Source organism: Stenella coeruleoalba (assembly GCF_951394435.1).
Source record: "Stenella coeruleoalba genome assembly, chromosome: 10".
NCBI classification, from domain to species: domain Eukaryota; kingdom Metazoa; phylum Chordata; class Mammalia; order Artiodactyla; family Delphinidae; genus Stenella; species Stenella coeruleoalba.
This window is the reverse complement of record NC_137156.1, coordinates 37,106,846-37,124,769: the sequence shown is the minus strand read 5'-3', so window position 1 is coordinate 37,124,769 and position 17,924 is coordinate 37,106,846. Positions and strand designations below refer to the sequence as shown.

The 17,924-nt window shown below is 39.4% G+C and overlaps 1 protein-coding gene across 15 annotated transcripts in view; it reads left to right on the top strand.

Moving 5' to 3' along the window:
* DNAH8 (dynein axonemal heavy chain 8) overlaps positions 1 to 17,924 on the top strand; it is a 327,201-nt gene that overhangs the window by 52,597 nt on the left and 256,680 nt on the right. For all 15 annotated transcript variants that reach the window (XR_013830241.1, XM_079934721.1, XM_079934718.1 and 12 more), the window contains 4 exons: positions 841 to 1,028; positions 5,614 to 5,694; positions 6,093 to 6,209; positions 7,023 to 7,142. Coding sequence is in view for 14 of the 15 variants with exons in the window: in XM_079934721.1 (XP_079790847.1) it covers positions 841 to 1,028; positions 5,614 to 5,694; positions 6,093 to 6,209; positions 7,023 to 7,142 (506 nt within the window). In the remaining variant the exon portion in view is untranslated. The remainder of the gene's footprint in view (positions 1 to 840; positions 1,029 to 5,613; positions 5,695 to 6,092; positions 6,210 to 7,022; positions 7,143 to 17,924) is intronic.

Below are 17,924 nucleotides of genomic sequence, written 5' to 3'. Positions count from 1 at the left end.
AGCCATAGTCTGTGAAGTAATGTGAGGCTTGGAAGATACATGTCCAATTCTCATGTTATCAGTGTTCGTCAATATAAAATGCAACTCAAGCTGGCACATACTAGTCTATAAGTGTGTTATTATTATTCCTCTAGAAGTAATTCATGTTGGGATAACAAATGATCTAAGGCTATTCAGCATGAACCATTTGGGATTATGTATTTCAATTCTCAATAAAAAACATATCTGAAAGTGCCTATTTATATGAATGATGTTCATGTAGTAACTCAGGTGTAGGCTAAAAAATATCTTCCTCTACATTCTAGGAGTTCACAACTCAATGGTGTTTAATAAATATTTCTTACTGATACTGAGCCTAGTTATTGATTTAAGTCAGACAAACCTCCTTAAAGAAGCCACTTTGGAGTTAGGTGTAGAAAAGTGTTTGAAATCTATGAAGTGTGTCATATTTTGTAGTTGGACACATCTTCCAGTTCTCTCTCCCAGGGGTTAAATCACAATCCATAAAAATAAACTGACAGTGTATTACAGCCCTTTTAGATCCACTCAGAAAAGTATCGCAGTTCATAGCACAAAGGCTAACCATTCTTGGTCCATTTTTATACCTCTCTGGATCTGATTTTATAGTTTGCAGATACTCTGCATTCGTTTATCTAAGTTTTGAGCACTGACTGTGTATCAGATACTGTGCCTTAGCACCTGGGATATCCAAAACTATTGTTCTATTCTTAAGAAGTCAGTAGTTCAATGGTGAAGACAGGCATGTAAACAGGGCTGGAAGCAGAAATCTAGAATAACAGAAATCTAGAATAAGTTATGTCAATAATTGTTTATTTGTAGCTTTGCAAGCCACACTTTTTGTGCGACATCCAGAAACAGGGAAGTTGCTGGTTAATTTTGATCCCAAAATTTTGGAAGTTGTTCGGGAAACTAAATGCATGATAAAAATGAAGCTGGATGTACCAGAACAGGCAAAGAGATTGCTAAAATTGGAAAGTAAATTGAAAGGAGATAAATTGTACTTGCAGGTAAGATGGATGCTATTTTCTAGTGATTTTGAAAGAGTTTTTTTTTTTTGTATTTTTTTTTTTAAAGAAAAAGATACCTTTGCAGTTGTGCTAATGCAGCATTGGGGAGAAATTTGTTATTATGTTGATTCTTTTAATTTTTTCAGCTTTATTGAGGGTTAATTGACAAATAAAATTGTAAGATAATTAAAGTGTACATTGTGATGATTTGATATACATATATATTGTGAAAGGATTCCTTCCATCTAGTCAGTTAACTAACACATCCATCACTATATATATATGGGTGAGAACATTTAAGTTCTACTCTCTTAGCAGATTTCAATTGTACGATAACGGTGTTATCAACTAGTCACCATGTTATACATTAGATTCTCATATCTTATTTGTCTTATAGCTGAAAGTTTGTACCTTTTTACTAATACCTCCCTATTTCCCCTGCCCCTGACAACTACTTTTCTACTCTGTGTTGGATTTTTTAGATTCCACATATAAGTGATATTATACAGTTTGTCTTCCTCTGTCTGACTTACTTCACTTAGCACAATGCCCTCAAGGTCCATCCATATTGTCACAAATGCAGGATGTCCTTCTTTCTCATGGTTGAATAATATTCCATTGTGTATATATCACCTCTTTATCCCTTCATCCATTGATGGATGGCTGTTTCCATATTTTGGCTATTGTGAATAATGCTGCAATGAACATTGGAGTGCATATATATTTTCAAATTAGTATTTTTATATTCTTTGGATAAAATCCCAGAAGTGGAATTGCTGGATCATATGGTAGTTCTCCTTTAGTTTCTTGAGGAACCTCCATACTGTTTTCCATAATGGTTGCACCAATTTATATTCCCGCCAACAGTGCCTGAGGGTTCCTTACTCTCCACATCCTCACTAGCATTTGTTATTTGTTATCTTTTTTTTGATAATAGCTATTCTGATAGTTGTGAGGTGGTATCTCACTATGGTTTTGATTAGTGAAGGTGAACAATTTTTAATGTTCCTATTGGCCATTTTTATGTCTTCTTCAGAAAAATGTCTATTCAGTTCCTTTGCCCATGTTTTAACTGGATTGTTTGCTATTGAGTTTTGTGAGTTCTTTATGTATTTGGATATTAATCCCTTATCACATATATGATTTGTAAGTATTTTACCGTAGGTTGTCTTTTCATTTAGTTGACGAAAACAAAATGAGGACGTTTTTTAGTTTGATGTAGTCTCACTCATTTATTTTTGCTTTTGCTGCTTGTGCTTTTGGTGTTAAATCCAAAAAAATCATGGCCAATACTGATGTCAAGAAGTTTACCCCCTATGTTTACTTCTAGGAGTTTTATGGTTTCGGGTCTTAAATTTAAGGCTTTAATCCATTTTGAGTTTATTTTTGTGTACAGTATAAGGTAGAGGTCCAGTTTCATTCTTTTGCATGTGACTGTCCAGTTTTCCCAATATCATTTACTGAAGAGATTGTCCTTTCACCATTGAATATTTTTGACTTAGTATACTCTTGGTTGTTTGTAAATGAATTGACCATATATGCATGGGTTTATTTCTGGGCTCTATTCTGTTCCATTGTCGATTCTTGTTAGCATTAAAATACTGACATGCAAACAAAAGGGAAGGAAGTGAAAGGATTATCAGGAATCAGATTTAGACTTATGGATAACGACAATGATGAAGAGTGAGTTTAAAAAATTCTTAATATTATAATTTTATAGATTAAGTGCATTATATTTTATAATATGTTTAATGATACTAGTAAGATATAAATTAATGAAGTAGTATGACTGTAAAATGACGTGAGTGGAAAGTGATTTTCAACATTGTGGTGTAAAATGGAGCAACAACAAAAAAGATCAGAGTATTAGAATAGAGATTCTCAAAACCATTTTTTAAAAATAACAAGCTTATTGAGAGATAATTCACATACCGTACAATTTATCCATTTTAAGTGTACAATTTAATGGTGTTAGTATATTCACACACTTGCACAATCACCATCAATTTTAGAACATTTTCATCATTCCCAAAAGAAACCCCATATCCGTTAGCAGTCACTTCCCATGTTCCCCCAAGTCTTTCTACATCTTCCCCTGGCAACCACTAATCTACTTACTGTCTCTATGGATTTGCCTATTCTGGGCATTTCATACAAATGGAATCATTCAATATGTGGTGTTTTGTGATTCGCTTCTTTAACCTAGCACAATATTTTCAAAGTTCATTCATATTGTTCCATGGATCAGTACCTTATTCTTTTTATGGCTAAATAATATTCCATCGTGTGGTTATACCACATTTTAGGCATCCATTCATCAGTTGATGGACATCTGGGTTATTTTCACTTTTTTGCATTATGAGTTATGCTGCTGTGAACATTTGTATACAAGCTTTTGGGTGGACGTATGTTTTCATTCTCTTAGGAATATGAACTAGGTGTGAAATTGCTGAGTTTCATTAACTTTGTAACTCTATGTTTAACCTTTTGAATAACTGACACACTCTGTTTTCCAAAAAGGCTGCATGCATTATTTTATATGTGCACCAGCAGTGGATGATGGTTCCACTTTCTCCACATCCTTGCCAACACTTGTTACTGTCTTTTTCATTTAAACATCATTTGGATGTGAAGTGGTATTTCCATGCGTTTTGATTTGCATTTCTTCATGGCTGTTGATGTTGAGGATGTTTTCATGTGCATATTGGCCATTTGTAGATCTTTGGCGGAGTGTCTGTTCGAATTGCTACCCATTTATTTGTTATTTGTCTTTTTTATTATTGAGTTGTGAGAATTCATTATACATTCAAATCCTTTATGAGATATATGATTTGCAGATATTTTCTTCTGTTCTGTGGGTTTTTTCATTTCTTTTTTTTTTTATAAGCCAAGCAAATTAAGAATGGGTTTTTTAAAAAAATATTTATTTATTTATTTGGTTACACTGGGTCTTAGTTGCAACAGGCGGGCTCCTTAGTTGCGGCTCCAGGGCTTCTTAGTTGCGGCTCACTGGCTCCTTAGTTGCAGCTTGCCAGCTTCTTAGCTGTGGTATGCAGACTCCTTAGTTGTGGCATGCAAACTCTTAGTTGCGGCCTACATGTGGGATCTAGTTCTCTGACCAGGGATCAAACCCGGGCCCCCTGCATTGGGAGTGCAGAGTCTTATCCACTGCGCTACCAGGGAAGTCCCCTCTTTTCATTTTCTTGATAGTATCCTTTGAAGCACAAGCATTTAAAAATTTTGATGAAGTCCAATTTATCTACTTTATCTTTTGTCCCTTGTGATTTTAGTGTCATTTCTAAGAAATCATTGCTGAATCCAAGGTCACAAAGATGTATGCATATGCTTTGTTCTAGGAGTTTAATAGTTTTAGCTCTTACCAAAATATTATATACATATATATACACACACACATATATATATTTAAAAACCTGGACTTCCCTGGTGGCGTAGTGGTTAAGAATCCGCCTGCCAATGCAGGGGACATGGGTTCGATCCCTGGTCCAGGAAGATCCCACATGCTGTGGAGCAACTAAGCCCGTGCACCATAACTACTGAGCCTGCACTCTAGAGCTCGCGAGCCACGACTACTGAAACCCGCGCACCTAGAGCCCATGCTCCGCAACAAGAGAAGCCACCGCAATGAGAAGCCTGTGCACCGTAACGAAGAGTAGCCCCTGCTCACCACAGCTAGAGAAAGCCCACATGCAGCAAGGAAGACCCAATGCAGCCAGTAAATAGATAAATAAATGTTCCTTTAAAAAACCTCAGAGGAACGTTGGCATTGTGAAAACTTGGCTTCAGCAACAAAAGCCCTAGGTTTTCGTACTGGTTAGTTGCAACTTTACATGACTAAATGTCAAAGTACTGTTTATAAATTGAGGTTAATATCACATGCACTGAATCTTACAGGATTTTAGTTAGTATTGAATAATATTATGAAAGTCAAAGTCCTTTGCCAAGTGTCAAGTGTAAATAAAAGTTCAACTGCAAGTAAGAGAAAAGGAGGAAAGGACTTAATAACTTTGAAACTATTAAGCAAACATTGCAACAGTTTAATATTATTAATTTGGGGAAGAATTAACTTGAAACCACATCTCCCATCACAGTGCAATAAGTTACAAAATGGTAAAAAATTGATCATCATGGTTCATCTGTAAGAAATATCTAAAAGAAAGTAGAATAGCTTTGTGTGTACATTTATTCTGATTCAAGAAAACAAGTGTGGCATCAGTGATAAGTATGCTGTAATATGTCAGAAGACAGGGAGCAGAAAGGGTGAAAATGTGTAATGACAGACATAATGAAAGAAGAATTGTCCAAACCATTTAAAATGGCATAAATCTAGAAAGACAGATAATAATTATGAAAAATGTAAATCTAGGAATCTCCAATGACTTACTGTTTAAAGGGGATGCTCAGGTAATTTACAGGTGAGGAAAAAGTATAGCAAATTAGTATAAATAGTCAGCCTCCATCTTTCAGGGCTATGAGAAAACAGGTAAAATGAAACCTTCCGGGTATGAATCAAAATATGACTGTTGCTTTAAAATAAAGTAAAACATGCCATTTTGACTCTTAACAGGGTCTTCTGCAGTATTATGATGAGTTATGTCAGGAAGTGCCTCCTGTGTTTGTCAATCTGATGACCCCTAAAGTGAAAAAGGTTGGTAATATTGAAGGCTTATATTGACTTCCCTGTCGTTTAAAATTAGATTCCAGTTCTACAGATAATGGATTTTAGAACATCTATTCTTGCCAAAACCCTCTTTCTACTTCAACTTTATAGCTCTATTTTCCCTACAGGATGATTTCTTGTCTTAAGTTTTGTTGCCTTTGAAAAACAAATAAATCTAAATAATGAGCACTTTCTAAGAATCCATGATTGCTTTATGGACAGCCAAAGATGATTAAAAACAAAACGTCACCTTTACTAGGTATAATGGAGGGGAAATAGAATTAAGGAAATACAGCCTATAATATTTCCAGGTAATAAAAGGCAGCCTTTTTTATAAATGCAGATGCTCCTTTTTAATAATGGAAACTGTTTTTCTCTTTTTCTAGGTGGAATCTGTGTTGAGACAAGGGCTCACAATATTGACATGGTCATCTTTAACACTAGAAAGCTTTTTTCAAGAAGTTGACTCAGTTTTGGATATGTTCAATCAACTCTTAAAGAAGGTATGATGGATACATTTTTAAAAACTACATACATTAATACTCAGGCTGTAAGTAATGGTTTGATTACCTATGAAAGCTCTTTAAAGGGTGTGACTTTTAACTAAAAGAACATCCATTACGTTAAAAAAAAAAAGCTTTATATTTCTTTAACTGATTTGGGGCCTTTTCATTTAGGGTTGCCTTGTTCTTGTCCCCAAATTACCTTGCCTTTAATATGTTAAAACGATGGTTCAACACCACAGCATAGTTTAGAAAATGGAATAGTTGTAGACTGTGCAAGATGGCAGGATGGAGTGCTTACATTTTAAGGCATCTAATGTTAATTAGATGAGGTAGTCGTCCAGTTGGAGACTGTCTATTGATTTCTGAAATGTTTGCTACATGAAACTTGTAGATCTTTTTAGATGTGCTAGTCTGTCTGTGGTGGCAGCATAGTGTTACAGACAAAACCCAGAGGCTTGAGAGTCAGATAAACCGAGGTAGGATTCTTTGACTTTCACCAGCTGTGTGTTCCTCCCTGGGTTACTTGACTTATCTGAGCCTTGGTTTCTCTAGCTGTAAAACTGGGATAGTAATGATTCATGGGCTGGAATGAGGACTGAAGGAGATAACGCATATGAGGTCATGGCACATGTTGCTGCTCAATTAAACTTCAGTTCCATGTCAAGCACAGATGTACTCCTAAAATTCCCACCAAATTATGCTCGTCTCAGGCTGCAAGTTTCCAGATGTAGCCCTCTAAATCAATTTGTAACTCAAGGGCATTTTGGATGAAAGAGGATTTTTCTTCTATGTGTGTTTTCTCATTGGTAGATCAGTGACTTGTGTGAAATGCATATTGATACAGTTCTAAAGGAGATAGCCAAAACAGTGCTAATTTCCCTGCCGGAAAGCGGTGCTACCAAAGTAGAAGATATGTTGACACTCAATGAGGTATGCATTTATGTATTATATTTTATTCATAGAAATATTGGCTCATAAACCTAAAATGTGAATTTGCAATCTAAACGTAGAAATCTCTGTCCATGGCATTTAGACATTCTGGGGGCTTTTTGGACATCCTCAGCTCCAAAGACTTATAAGGTATCAACAGCTCAAGCCCAGGGTCACACCTTAGACATTATCTTAAAAATGTCCTCAGCCTCATGCTGGAGTCCCCTTGGGTCCTGTCAGCGCTCACTGCTCTTCTTCCTCTGTGCATGCTCCCAGGGCAATATCATCTACACTCATGGTTTTAACTACCACATCCTTTCCCCTTAAGTCATCCATACACCTGGGCGTCATCCAGCCTCCTCTCCTCACTTCCATTCCCAAACCCAGTCAGTCTTTTAGGGCTTAGCCAGGTTTTGCCTCTTACTAAGATTCTGCTTGAATTGCCTCTTCTTTTCCATACCTACTACCCTTTTCTTAGGTCACGCTTTTATTTATTTAATTTTTGAGCAGAGAAAGGTTTATCGCAAGGGCCATGCAAGGAGAACGTGTAAGCTCATGCTCAAAAAGCCTGAACTCCAGATCAGGCTTTTAATGCTCATTTGAGTTGAGCATGTGATGTTGTGATCTTACTGGTTTCTCTGCTGCCATATTTGGCCCCATCATCCTCCACCTTGCCACCAAAGCTGATTGTGGAAACTCCCCAGCTTAAATCCTTCAATGGCGGTGGCACCCACCTAACCTCCTCAGCATCACATTATAGTGATCTTATTTGATTACCTATTTATCCTCCATTGGCTCAAAAGCACAAAGACAGGAACCCTGTCTAATCATTTTTGAGGCCTGGCATATAACACAGTCTTTCTCAAAAGCACTCACTTTATGTTTTGTTCAAAACGTAAAGTGAAGGCATTTTTCTTTCTTGCCTGCCTTGTGCTTCAGCTATACCCCCACCTTGCTGGTTTGGGTCACCTTGCTAATGTCCTTTTCAAGACAACCGAGGATGGCTCCATCTCAAGGGATCTAACCTGACCCATGGGAAACAGGTGCCTTTGCCTCTCTTTCTATGGAAATGCAGCTTCTTCTTCCCAGGACACCTTTCTGGGCCTTTTGGGCAGCCAGCCAGCCTCTTGTTTCAGGACTACTTAGACATGGAGAAGCCCCTCTATTCCCAGATTGTAGAGGTCATGGATCAAGGTCTCTGAGTAGCTGTTTTGAAATTCCCTTCACTTATTTCTACCAAATCTCTATCAATGATCAAACTTCCCTTCTATAACCTCAAGGTGGGCAATGTGCTGAGGGTTACCTCCCCTGCTACCTTTGGATAAACTGCCTTTTTCATAATGTGTAGGATCTTAAAAGCATTTGTTCTCAGCGTTGGGGCCTTGGCTGTAACGGAGACAGCACTAAATGACCAATTATAACATCCTGTGTTCAGAGTATGCAAGTTTGAAATGATTATGTCTTCCTGGCCATTTTTCTCTTTTATCATTGTTAAGCTTTTTATCCTTAAAGTCTATTTTGTTTGCTATCAGTGTAGTTACACCAGCTCTTTTTGGTTATTATTATCCAGATATATCTTTCTGTGTTCTGTTATTTTCAACCTTTCTGGGTTCTCCTATTTTAGGTTTTCTCTTGTAAAGAACATTTAGCTGGATTTTGTTTTTAATCTACTCTGAAAAATCTCTGTTTTTTAAAAATCGGTAATTTTAGTCTATTCACATTTATCCTATCAGTATATTTGGGTATACTTCTACTCTCTACCCTCTTACTTTGAATTTTCTATTTACCCAAATTTACTTATCTGTTTCTTGAAGTTACTTTTTATTCTTTTTCAAATATATGTGGTCTTTTATATAATCTTCTTCCTTTCTCTTTTTTAAATTCTACTTCTTCATTTAGATATTTAAAATATATTTTATAACAGTCCCATTATCTGAAGAAATTGGAGGTCTAATTCTGCTCTTTGCTGTCTCTGTCAAATCTTGCTCAGGGTGGCTTGTGTCTTCATGTTTTTAATATTTTGGATTGTGAGCTAATCTGCACATGTCTGTTTAGTTGAGAGCCTGTCTCTTTTTATTTGCTCCTGTGTGGTACCTAGGAGGTTTACCAACTCAGTCGATAGTTTGAGTTAGTTTCTCACACGATAGAATTTCCAAAACTCCAAGGCAGTATAGATATAATCTCAAGTCCTAAACCTGTGTGAGGTGAGATAGTGGTTGTAAATTTCCAAGGGAGACGTTATCCGTCTACCCCAGAGCCTCAACCAAGGTCGCTAACTGTGCTTGAGACAGTAGCCCTTGATTAGCCTGGTGACATGTGGGGGAAGGGGAAGGGTTCCAACCTCCTACCCTTGTGAAGGGATCCAAGGCCTCATGTAGTTTTTTGGTTATGGGAAAAAAACCTACAAAAGTTGTAGCTTCAGCTTACTTTTCATTTTAGGCCTGTGTCTTTTTCTGTGTGTGTGAGATATAATGTGTATACAGCAGATTGCACAAATCTTAAGTGCACTATTCAGTGAATGTTTACCTATGACACACCCTTGTAACCTTCTCCAAGAGCAAGATTTTTTTTTTAAGATTTATTTATTATTAATTTATTTATTTTTGGCTGCGTCAGGTCTTAGTTGTGGCACACAGGATCTTCGTTGAGGCATGCGGTGTGCAGGCTTCTCTCTAGTTGTGGCATGTGGGTTTTCTCTTCTCTAGTGGAGGCACACGAGCTCAGTAGTTGTGGTGCGTGGGCTTAGTTGCCCCATGGTATGTGGGATCCTAGTTCCCTGACCAGGGTTCGAACCCGCATTCCCTGCATTGTAAGGTGGATTCTTTGCCACTGGACCCCAGGGAAGTCCCAATCCAAGAGCAAGATATTGAACATTTCCTTCACCGCAAGTGATTCCCTCCTGCTCCATTCCAGGCAACAAACATCCTCCACCCCAAAGTAATTACCATTTTGGCTTCTGTCACTGTATATTAGCTTTACCTGTTTTTGAACTTCACATAAATGGAATCATGCAGCATATATTCTTTTTTTCAAAGTTTTTTTTTTTTTTTTGATGTGGACCATTTTTAAAGCCTTTATTGAATATGTTGTAATATTGCTTCTATTTTATGTTTTGGTGTTTTGCCCATGAGGCATGTGGGATCTTAGCTTCCCTGACCAGTGATCTAACCCGCGCCCCCTGCATTGGAAGGCAAAGTCTTTACTACGGGACTGCCAGGGAAGTCCCACACATATTCTTTTTGTCTGGCTTATTTTGCTCAGGGTCTGTGAGATTCATCTGTGTAGTTGTGTGCGATAGTGGGTTCTTTCATTCTCATTCATTGCTGACTAGTATTTAAATTTCTGAGTTTATTACAATTTATGTATCTGTTCTACTGTTGAAGGCATTTGGGTAGTTCATAGCGTTTGATTATACACTGAGCATTCTTGGGCATGGTTTTTTTTGTGTGAACCTAAGCACCTATTTTGGTGGGTATATTCCCATACGTGAAATTGCTGGGTCATAGTCATAGATCATGAATATATTTATCTTTCGTAGAAACTTTCTTTTTAGAGTTGATGTGTTTGAATTAGGAACTAAACAGGTTCACACATTGCATTTGATTCATATACCTCTTAAGTTTCTTTTTATCATCTCCCCTTTCTTTGCTTGTATCTTTTTTATTGCAGTAAAATATACATAACACAAAATTTATAATTTTAACCATTTTTTTAGTGTACAGTTCAGTGGCATTAAGTACATTCACAGTGTTCTGTAACCATTACCACCATCTGCTTCCAGAGCTTTTTATTATCATCTACACAGGAACTCTGTACCTATTAAACAATAATTTCCCATTTCCCTCCCCTCCACCCCAGACCGTGGTAACCTCTATTCTACTTTCTATCTTTATGAATTTGCCTGTTCTATGTATGTCATGTAAGTGAAATCATACAACATTGTCCTTTTGTATCTGCCTCATTTCACTTAGCACAAGGTTAATCCATATTGTAGCATGTATCAGAATTTGATTCCTTTTTAGAGCCAGATAATATTCCATTGTATAGATATGCCACATTGTGTTTATCCATTCATCTGTTGGTAGATGTTTGGGTTAGCTATTGTGAATTAAGCTAGTATGAGCACTAGTGTATAATTATCTGAGTCCCTACTTTCAATTCTTTTGGGTATATACTCAGAGTGGAATTACTGGATCACATGTTAATTCTGTTTAGCTTTTGAGAAATCACCAGATATTTTTCCACGGTGGCCATACCATTTTACCTTCCCACCAGCAATGTACAGCAAGGGTTCCAATTTCTCCACCTGCTTGCTGACAGTTGTTATTTTCCACTTTTAAAGATTAAAGCATTTTTTGTAATAATCTGAATGGGTACGAAGTCTCATAGTGGTTTTGATTTGCCTTTTCCTAATGACTACTGATGCTGAGCATCTTTTCATGTGTTTATTGGCCATTTGTGTATTTCTTTGGGGGAATGTCTATTCAAGTTTTTTTTTTTTTTTGCCATCTTCCTTCTTTTAATGCTCTTCATTTGTTGAAGAAATGGGATCATTTGTCCTATAGAATTTTCCATGTTCTAAATTTTGCTAATCATATCCTAGTAGTATGGTTTAACATATTAACATATTCTTCTATCCCCTGAGTTTCCTGTATATTTTAATTAGCTCTGGAGGATTGATTCAGTTCAGGTTCAATTACCTTTTCTTTTCCTGACTGAATAGTCCACAGGTGACACTGTGTACTTCCTATTGCATTACATCAGGAGGCACATTTTATCGCGCTGTTTCCCTTTTCGTGATATTAAGGTTAATTAGTGGGCTGAGGTGCAGTCAGCTTTATCCATTATCATAAAGTTTCCCACCAACCTTTCACCTGAAGAGTTTAGCAGCCTTTGATTATTATTGCCTAGAGCCATTATTGTTGCCTAGAGATGGCAAAATGTTGATTTTCTAATTTTAGCATTTATGGATAAAATATTTCTATAAAGAAGAAATTTCCCTCATTATCTGGTGGGTTACTGTGAAATAATGTTTGTACAGAAAAGTCAGGTTCAGTGCTTCAGTTTTTCTTTTATATACCAGTTTTCAAAATAATGAGTTGGCTAACATACCCATTGCGGTTTAAATTATTTAAAGATCATTATGAATATATGGATTATTATATATTTGAGGGATTCAGTCCATTGCAGTCATTATTCTTTTTTATGTTTAAATTTTCTCATCTTTGTCCAGTGGAATTCTACAGGCTGGCTTCTATGTTTTTGATGTGACTCCAGTAGTCTTTGAAAGCTTTCCTGCTTCCTGGAACCGTAGGAAATCTTAGGCTTATCTTGCACATTTCCTGCCCTGATTACTCATTTTTCCAGTCAGCCCTCATTCCTTTCAGTGTTACTTGTGGAAAATGGTATTTGGAGATCACAACCTAGGTGCTAGGAAAGGCACTCATTGTTAACTTTTAGCTATTCTTATAGTATTATTTCTGCATCTCTAACTAATATACTTGGGGTACTATTTCTTGAGTTGGCAAATAGAGTCTGCCCTATTTCCTGGGCTCCGTGTTATTTTAGGACGGAGAGCCCTTCAAATGCTGTGTGGGTCTTTTTTCACCAATTGAAATTTTCCAAAAAAGTCTCCGGTTTCCTGCCTGGGGATGAGGGGTAATTTCCTCCTTGTCATTTTCTTCTCACTCATTCTAGAACCTGACTGTATATACTTCATACCAGGTCTTACTGATAAACGAACAGCATATGAAGGAGTAGGGAAATTTCTACATTGGTTTCCTTCATTTTGTCTCCTTTACAATGAAAATCATTTCTGTTGGTATGTGCACATAACTGTTCTGACACTATCCACTGCTCAGTGGGGTGAAATTCACACTACCAAAGAAAATTTACTTTGAACATACGAACAAAAAACTTTCATGTGCATAGAAAAAGAAATAAATCACACAAACGAGGCAAATTAGGATCGATTAAAGGTGACTGAGTGTGAATGTGCTGGTTACATTGATGGCACAAGTCAAAATACAGGAAGTGGAACTTTGAAGAGCACCTTTGTCAATCAGTATGCCGCAGTCACTTGCCCTAGAGGGATCTAAGATCTAGTAACACATGGGCTGCCTTCCCACAAGCCTATCACTAGGTGGACCATTACATTGAAGACAGAATAACATATGTAATGACAAAGCAAGTTGGATAACACTTTGGGCAGAAATCAGTTTTGGAAACATGCTATATATAATGCTAATTTTTGGGGACAAATTTAGTTTGCACTAACCAGTGGTTTCAGACAATACTGGGAACCAGGGCTATTTGCAGTAATGACAAGTCCTCCTTATCTTGGAGCACCTAATTGTGGTTGTAGGACAGATTATGTTAATTATTAAAAAGCTACCTTGTGTTAGCTTCAAATCTGTCCTTCTACTCTATGACTCTGCAAATCACATTTATCCTTGGCCAGCTGGCTCCCTTTTAGGCTTTGCAGTGGGGGCGATAGGAGGCTGGACAAGAGAGAATGGGCTTGCTCGTTCCTGTTTTGCCTCTTGTTGCTGACGCCTTTACATGAGCTATAGCTCTTCACCCTGGCAGTGGCCACTAGTTCCAGGCCCTAGCTTTTTCCAGCCTTTCCGGAATCAGCCTTGTGTGCCTCTCAGATGTACCAGCTTCAGGAGGTCCCTCTCTGAGCTTCTGAGCCAGCAGTGCTAGCCAGGCACCTCCCTCACTTCCCAGTTCCAGGTTCCAATAACTGTACCCCCCTCCGTGGGCTCCCCCGCACCCCGGAACGGGCACTGCTTCCTGTGGTTACTGTCTCTCTGTGACCTCTGTGTCCCTTTTTGCCTTTTTGGTCATTTAATAGCTGTTTAACCAATTTTTTTTTTTTTTTTTTTTTTATAAATCTACTTATTTTATTTATTACTTTTTGGCTGCATTGGGTCTTCATTGCTGCGCGCAGGCTTTCTCTAGTTGCGGCAAGCGGGGGCCACTCTTTGTTGTGGTGCACAGGCTTCTCATTGCAGTGGCCTCTCCCGTTGCGGAGCACAGGCTCCAGGCACACGGGCTTCCGTAGTTGTGGCTCGTGGGCTCAGTAGTTGTGGCTCACGGGCTCTAGAGCGCAGGCTCAGTAGTTGTGGCGCACGGGCTTAGCCGCTCCGTAGCATGTGGGATCCTCCTGAACCAGGGCTCGAACCCGTGTCCCCTGCATTGACAGGCAGACTCTCAATCACTGCGCCACCAGGGAAGCCCTGTTAGACACAGTTGTTTTTTTTTTTAACTTTTTATGACCTACATAGTCAATCTTATTAAAGATATTTATTTATTTTTGGCTGCGTTGGGTCTTCGTTTCTGTGCAAGGGCTTTCTCCAGTTGCGGCGAGCCGGGGCCACTCTTCATCACGGTGCGCGGGCCTCTCACTATCGCGGCCTCTCTCGTTGCGGAGCACAGGCTCCAGAAGCGCAGGCTCAGTAGTTGTGGCTCACGGGCTTAGTTGCTCCGCGGCATGTGGGATCTTCCCAGACCAGGGCTCGAACCCGTGTCCCCTGCATTGGCAGGCGGATTCTTAACCACTGTGCCACCAGGGAAGCCCTAACCAATTTTTTATATTAAATTTTCTCGTTCTGTCTGTTAAAATAGCTGGTGTGGCATCTGTTTTCCTTATTGGACCCTGATTAACATACCTGTATATTGGTAGATAGACAAATGGAATAGAAAATTCAGGGAAATATTATGATCCAAGTTATGATAGGAAAACACCAGGAAATACATGAAAGGGTATTAAAACTTCTATCAGCAAATTCACCCTGGCTCCATGGAGACAGAAAGTAGATGAGTGGTTGCCAGGGCGGTGGAGATGGGGGAGTGAGGCCTGACTAATGGGAATGGGGATTCTTTTGGGGTGATGAAAATGTTCTGGAATTAGATAGCAGTGATGGTTGCCCAGCTCTGTGAAGATACTAAAAACCAATGAATTGTGCACTTGACAAGGGTATATCTGTGTTATATGAATTATATCTCAATTTTTAAAAATAAGAACACCCCCCCTCCCCACCCATAAAATCAGTTTGGCTGCCTTCTGGTCCATCCCCGGCCCACTCCTCGGCGTTGCAGTCTGTTCTCCACTGACTTGTAAGAATGGTCTTATTAATCTTCGGTGACTAGTTAGTCTTCCCAAGAAGAGATGCTTTACTTTGTGTGGCCCCAGCTGGTAGTGACACCATATAGAGGCAGTTTGTGCAGTCTATTGTGCCATGGCATTATTTTGCCACTTGTTAAACAAAAGAGGATGGCTGGGCCACTGGGTCACCAACTGAGACAGGAAATTTCTTTGCAGTGGAATGTGTACATCTAAGTTTCTTACTCCTGGCTTTTATGGCAGTGTGAGTTGTCATGGTTATCTGGGATGATCTAATTCACCAAGGACCAAATGTGAGTTCTTTTTTTTTTTTTTTTTTGCGGTATGCGGGCCTCTCACTGCTGTGGCCTCTCCCGTTGCGGAGCGCAGGCTCCAGACGCGCAGGCTCAGCGGCCATGGCTCACGGGCCCAGCCGCTCCGCGGCATGTGGGATCTTCCCAGACCGGGGCACAAACCCGTGTCCCCTGCATCGGCAGGCGGACTCCCAACCACTGTGCCACCAGGGAAGCCCCAAATGTGAGTTCTTTGATCAGGGTTCAGGTACTAGGATGGAGCTGGGAATATTGTGTATGGGACAGTGCCAGTGAAGATCCCAGCAAGGTGAAACACCTCAGGAGTTGCAAGGGAGAGAGTCATCAGCACTGCTGGGGCTGAAGGTACCAAAGAAGGAAACAGTGCTTTCAGAATCCAGTAAAAGTGGGAACCATATGGGAGGGCTCATCGCGTAGGAGCTGAGTTTGTGAAGAGACACAGCCTCTACCAGAGATGCAGCCCTACCGTCTTCTACCAAGGAGGGGGTGAGAGTTACCCGCCCTGCAGCTCTCTTATCTTCTGCTAGTGCTTCCCGTTGGGTCAAGCCCAACTGCAAGTCAGAGAATAAGGGAGCCCCAGGAGGCAGCTTCCCTCTGCACAGAGCAGGGCAGAGAAGAGCTGAGAATGGGTTGCAGGGGGCGAACGGAGAATAACCAGCACCTGGAGTGCCTGGCAAGATGGCCTTGACAGAGTTGCAGGGATTATTTATAGTTTTCTGAATTAAAGTCATGTAAATAGTTTGCACAGCCAGAGCTCTTGGTACATTGCTGACTGCTTCTGCATCCAACTCTTCTTTCCTTCTGGTTCCATGGAGAAAGTTCCCACCTCTTTTCAAAATTGAGTTGGCACCTCTTTTCAAAATTGAGTTCCCACCTCTTTTCAAAATCCACACACAGGCTGTAGATTCCATGCCTTTTTGCCTTCTTGGCAACCTTACTCCACCAGTCTTTCTTCCTCTTCTAGGTCTTCAGCTTTGTCCTCTCTACGGGACCCCTCCCACCAGTAGTCTAATATACTCTCCCCTTTTCCTCGCCAACAAACAAAAACATTTGCATATCTTCTTCATTTCTTATTCACAACTAAACTTCTCCAAATGCTCACACATGCTGCTTTCACTTTCCCATCTCTCATTTCCCTGCTCCATTTTCCCCCCAGTTCCTGCTTCAAATTATTTCTGGTACTAGCTATTATTTTTGACAACTTTATTGAGATATAATTCACATACCATATAATTCACCCATTTAAAGTGTACAATTCAGTGGTTTTAGCTCACAGACTTGTGCAGCTATCGCCACAGTCAGTTTTAGAACTGTTCATCACCCCCAAAGAAATACCATACTCATTAGCAGTCATTACCAATTTCCTCTCAACCCTCCTAGCCCTGGGCAGCCACTATCCTACTTTCTGCCTCTACAGATTTGCTTATTGTAGGCATTTCATACAAAGGGAATCATATAGCATGTGGTATTTTGTGACTGGCGCTTTTGTCACTTAGCACAGTGTCTTCAAAGTTCATTCATATTGTCCCATGTATCCGTACTGCATTTCTTTTTACTGCTGAATAATAGTGCATTGTATGGATGGACCACGTTTTAGTTATCCATTCATCAGTTGATGGACATATAGGTTGTTTCCACTTTTTGGCCATTATGAATAATGCTGCTGTGAACATAAATGTACAAGTTTTGCAAGGACACGTTTTCATTTCTCTTGGGTGTATATTTAGGAGTGGAATTGTTGGGTCATATGTTAACTCCAAGTTTAACCCTTTGAAGAACTGGCAGACTTCTCCAAAGTAGCTGCATTGTTTTACATTCCCACCAGCAGTGTATGAGGGTTCCAAGTTCTCTGCATCCTTGCCAACACTTATTATTAGTGGTTTTTTTTTTTTTTTTGCGGTACGCGGGCCTCTCACTGCTGTGGACTCTCCCGTTGTAGAGCACAGGCTCCGGATGCGCAGGCTCAGAGGCCATGGCTCACGGGCCCAGCTGCTCTGTGGCATGTGGGAACTTCCCAGACCGGGGCGTGAACCCATGTCCCCTGCATCGGCAGGCAGACTCTCAACCACTGCGCCACCAGGGAAGCCCTATTTGCGGTTTTGATTATAGCCTTCCTAATGGAGTAAAGTGGTATCTCATTGTGGCTTAAATTTGTATTTCCCTAATTGCTAGTGATGTCGAACACTTTTTCATGTGCTTATTAACCTGTTATGTGCCTTCTTTTAGTAATGTCTATTCAAATCCTTTGCTCATTTTAAAATTGGATGATCTGTCTTTTTATGTTTTAGTTGTGATAGTTCTTTGTATGTTCTAGATACTAGTCCCGTATCAGATTGCAAAATT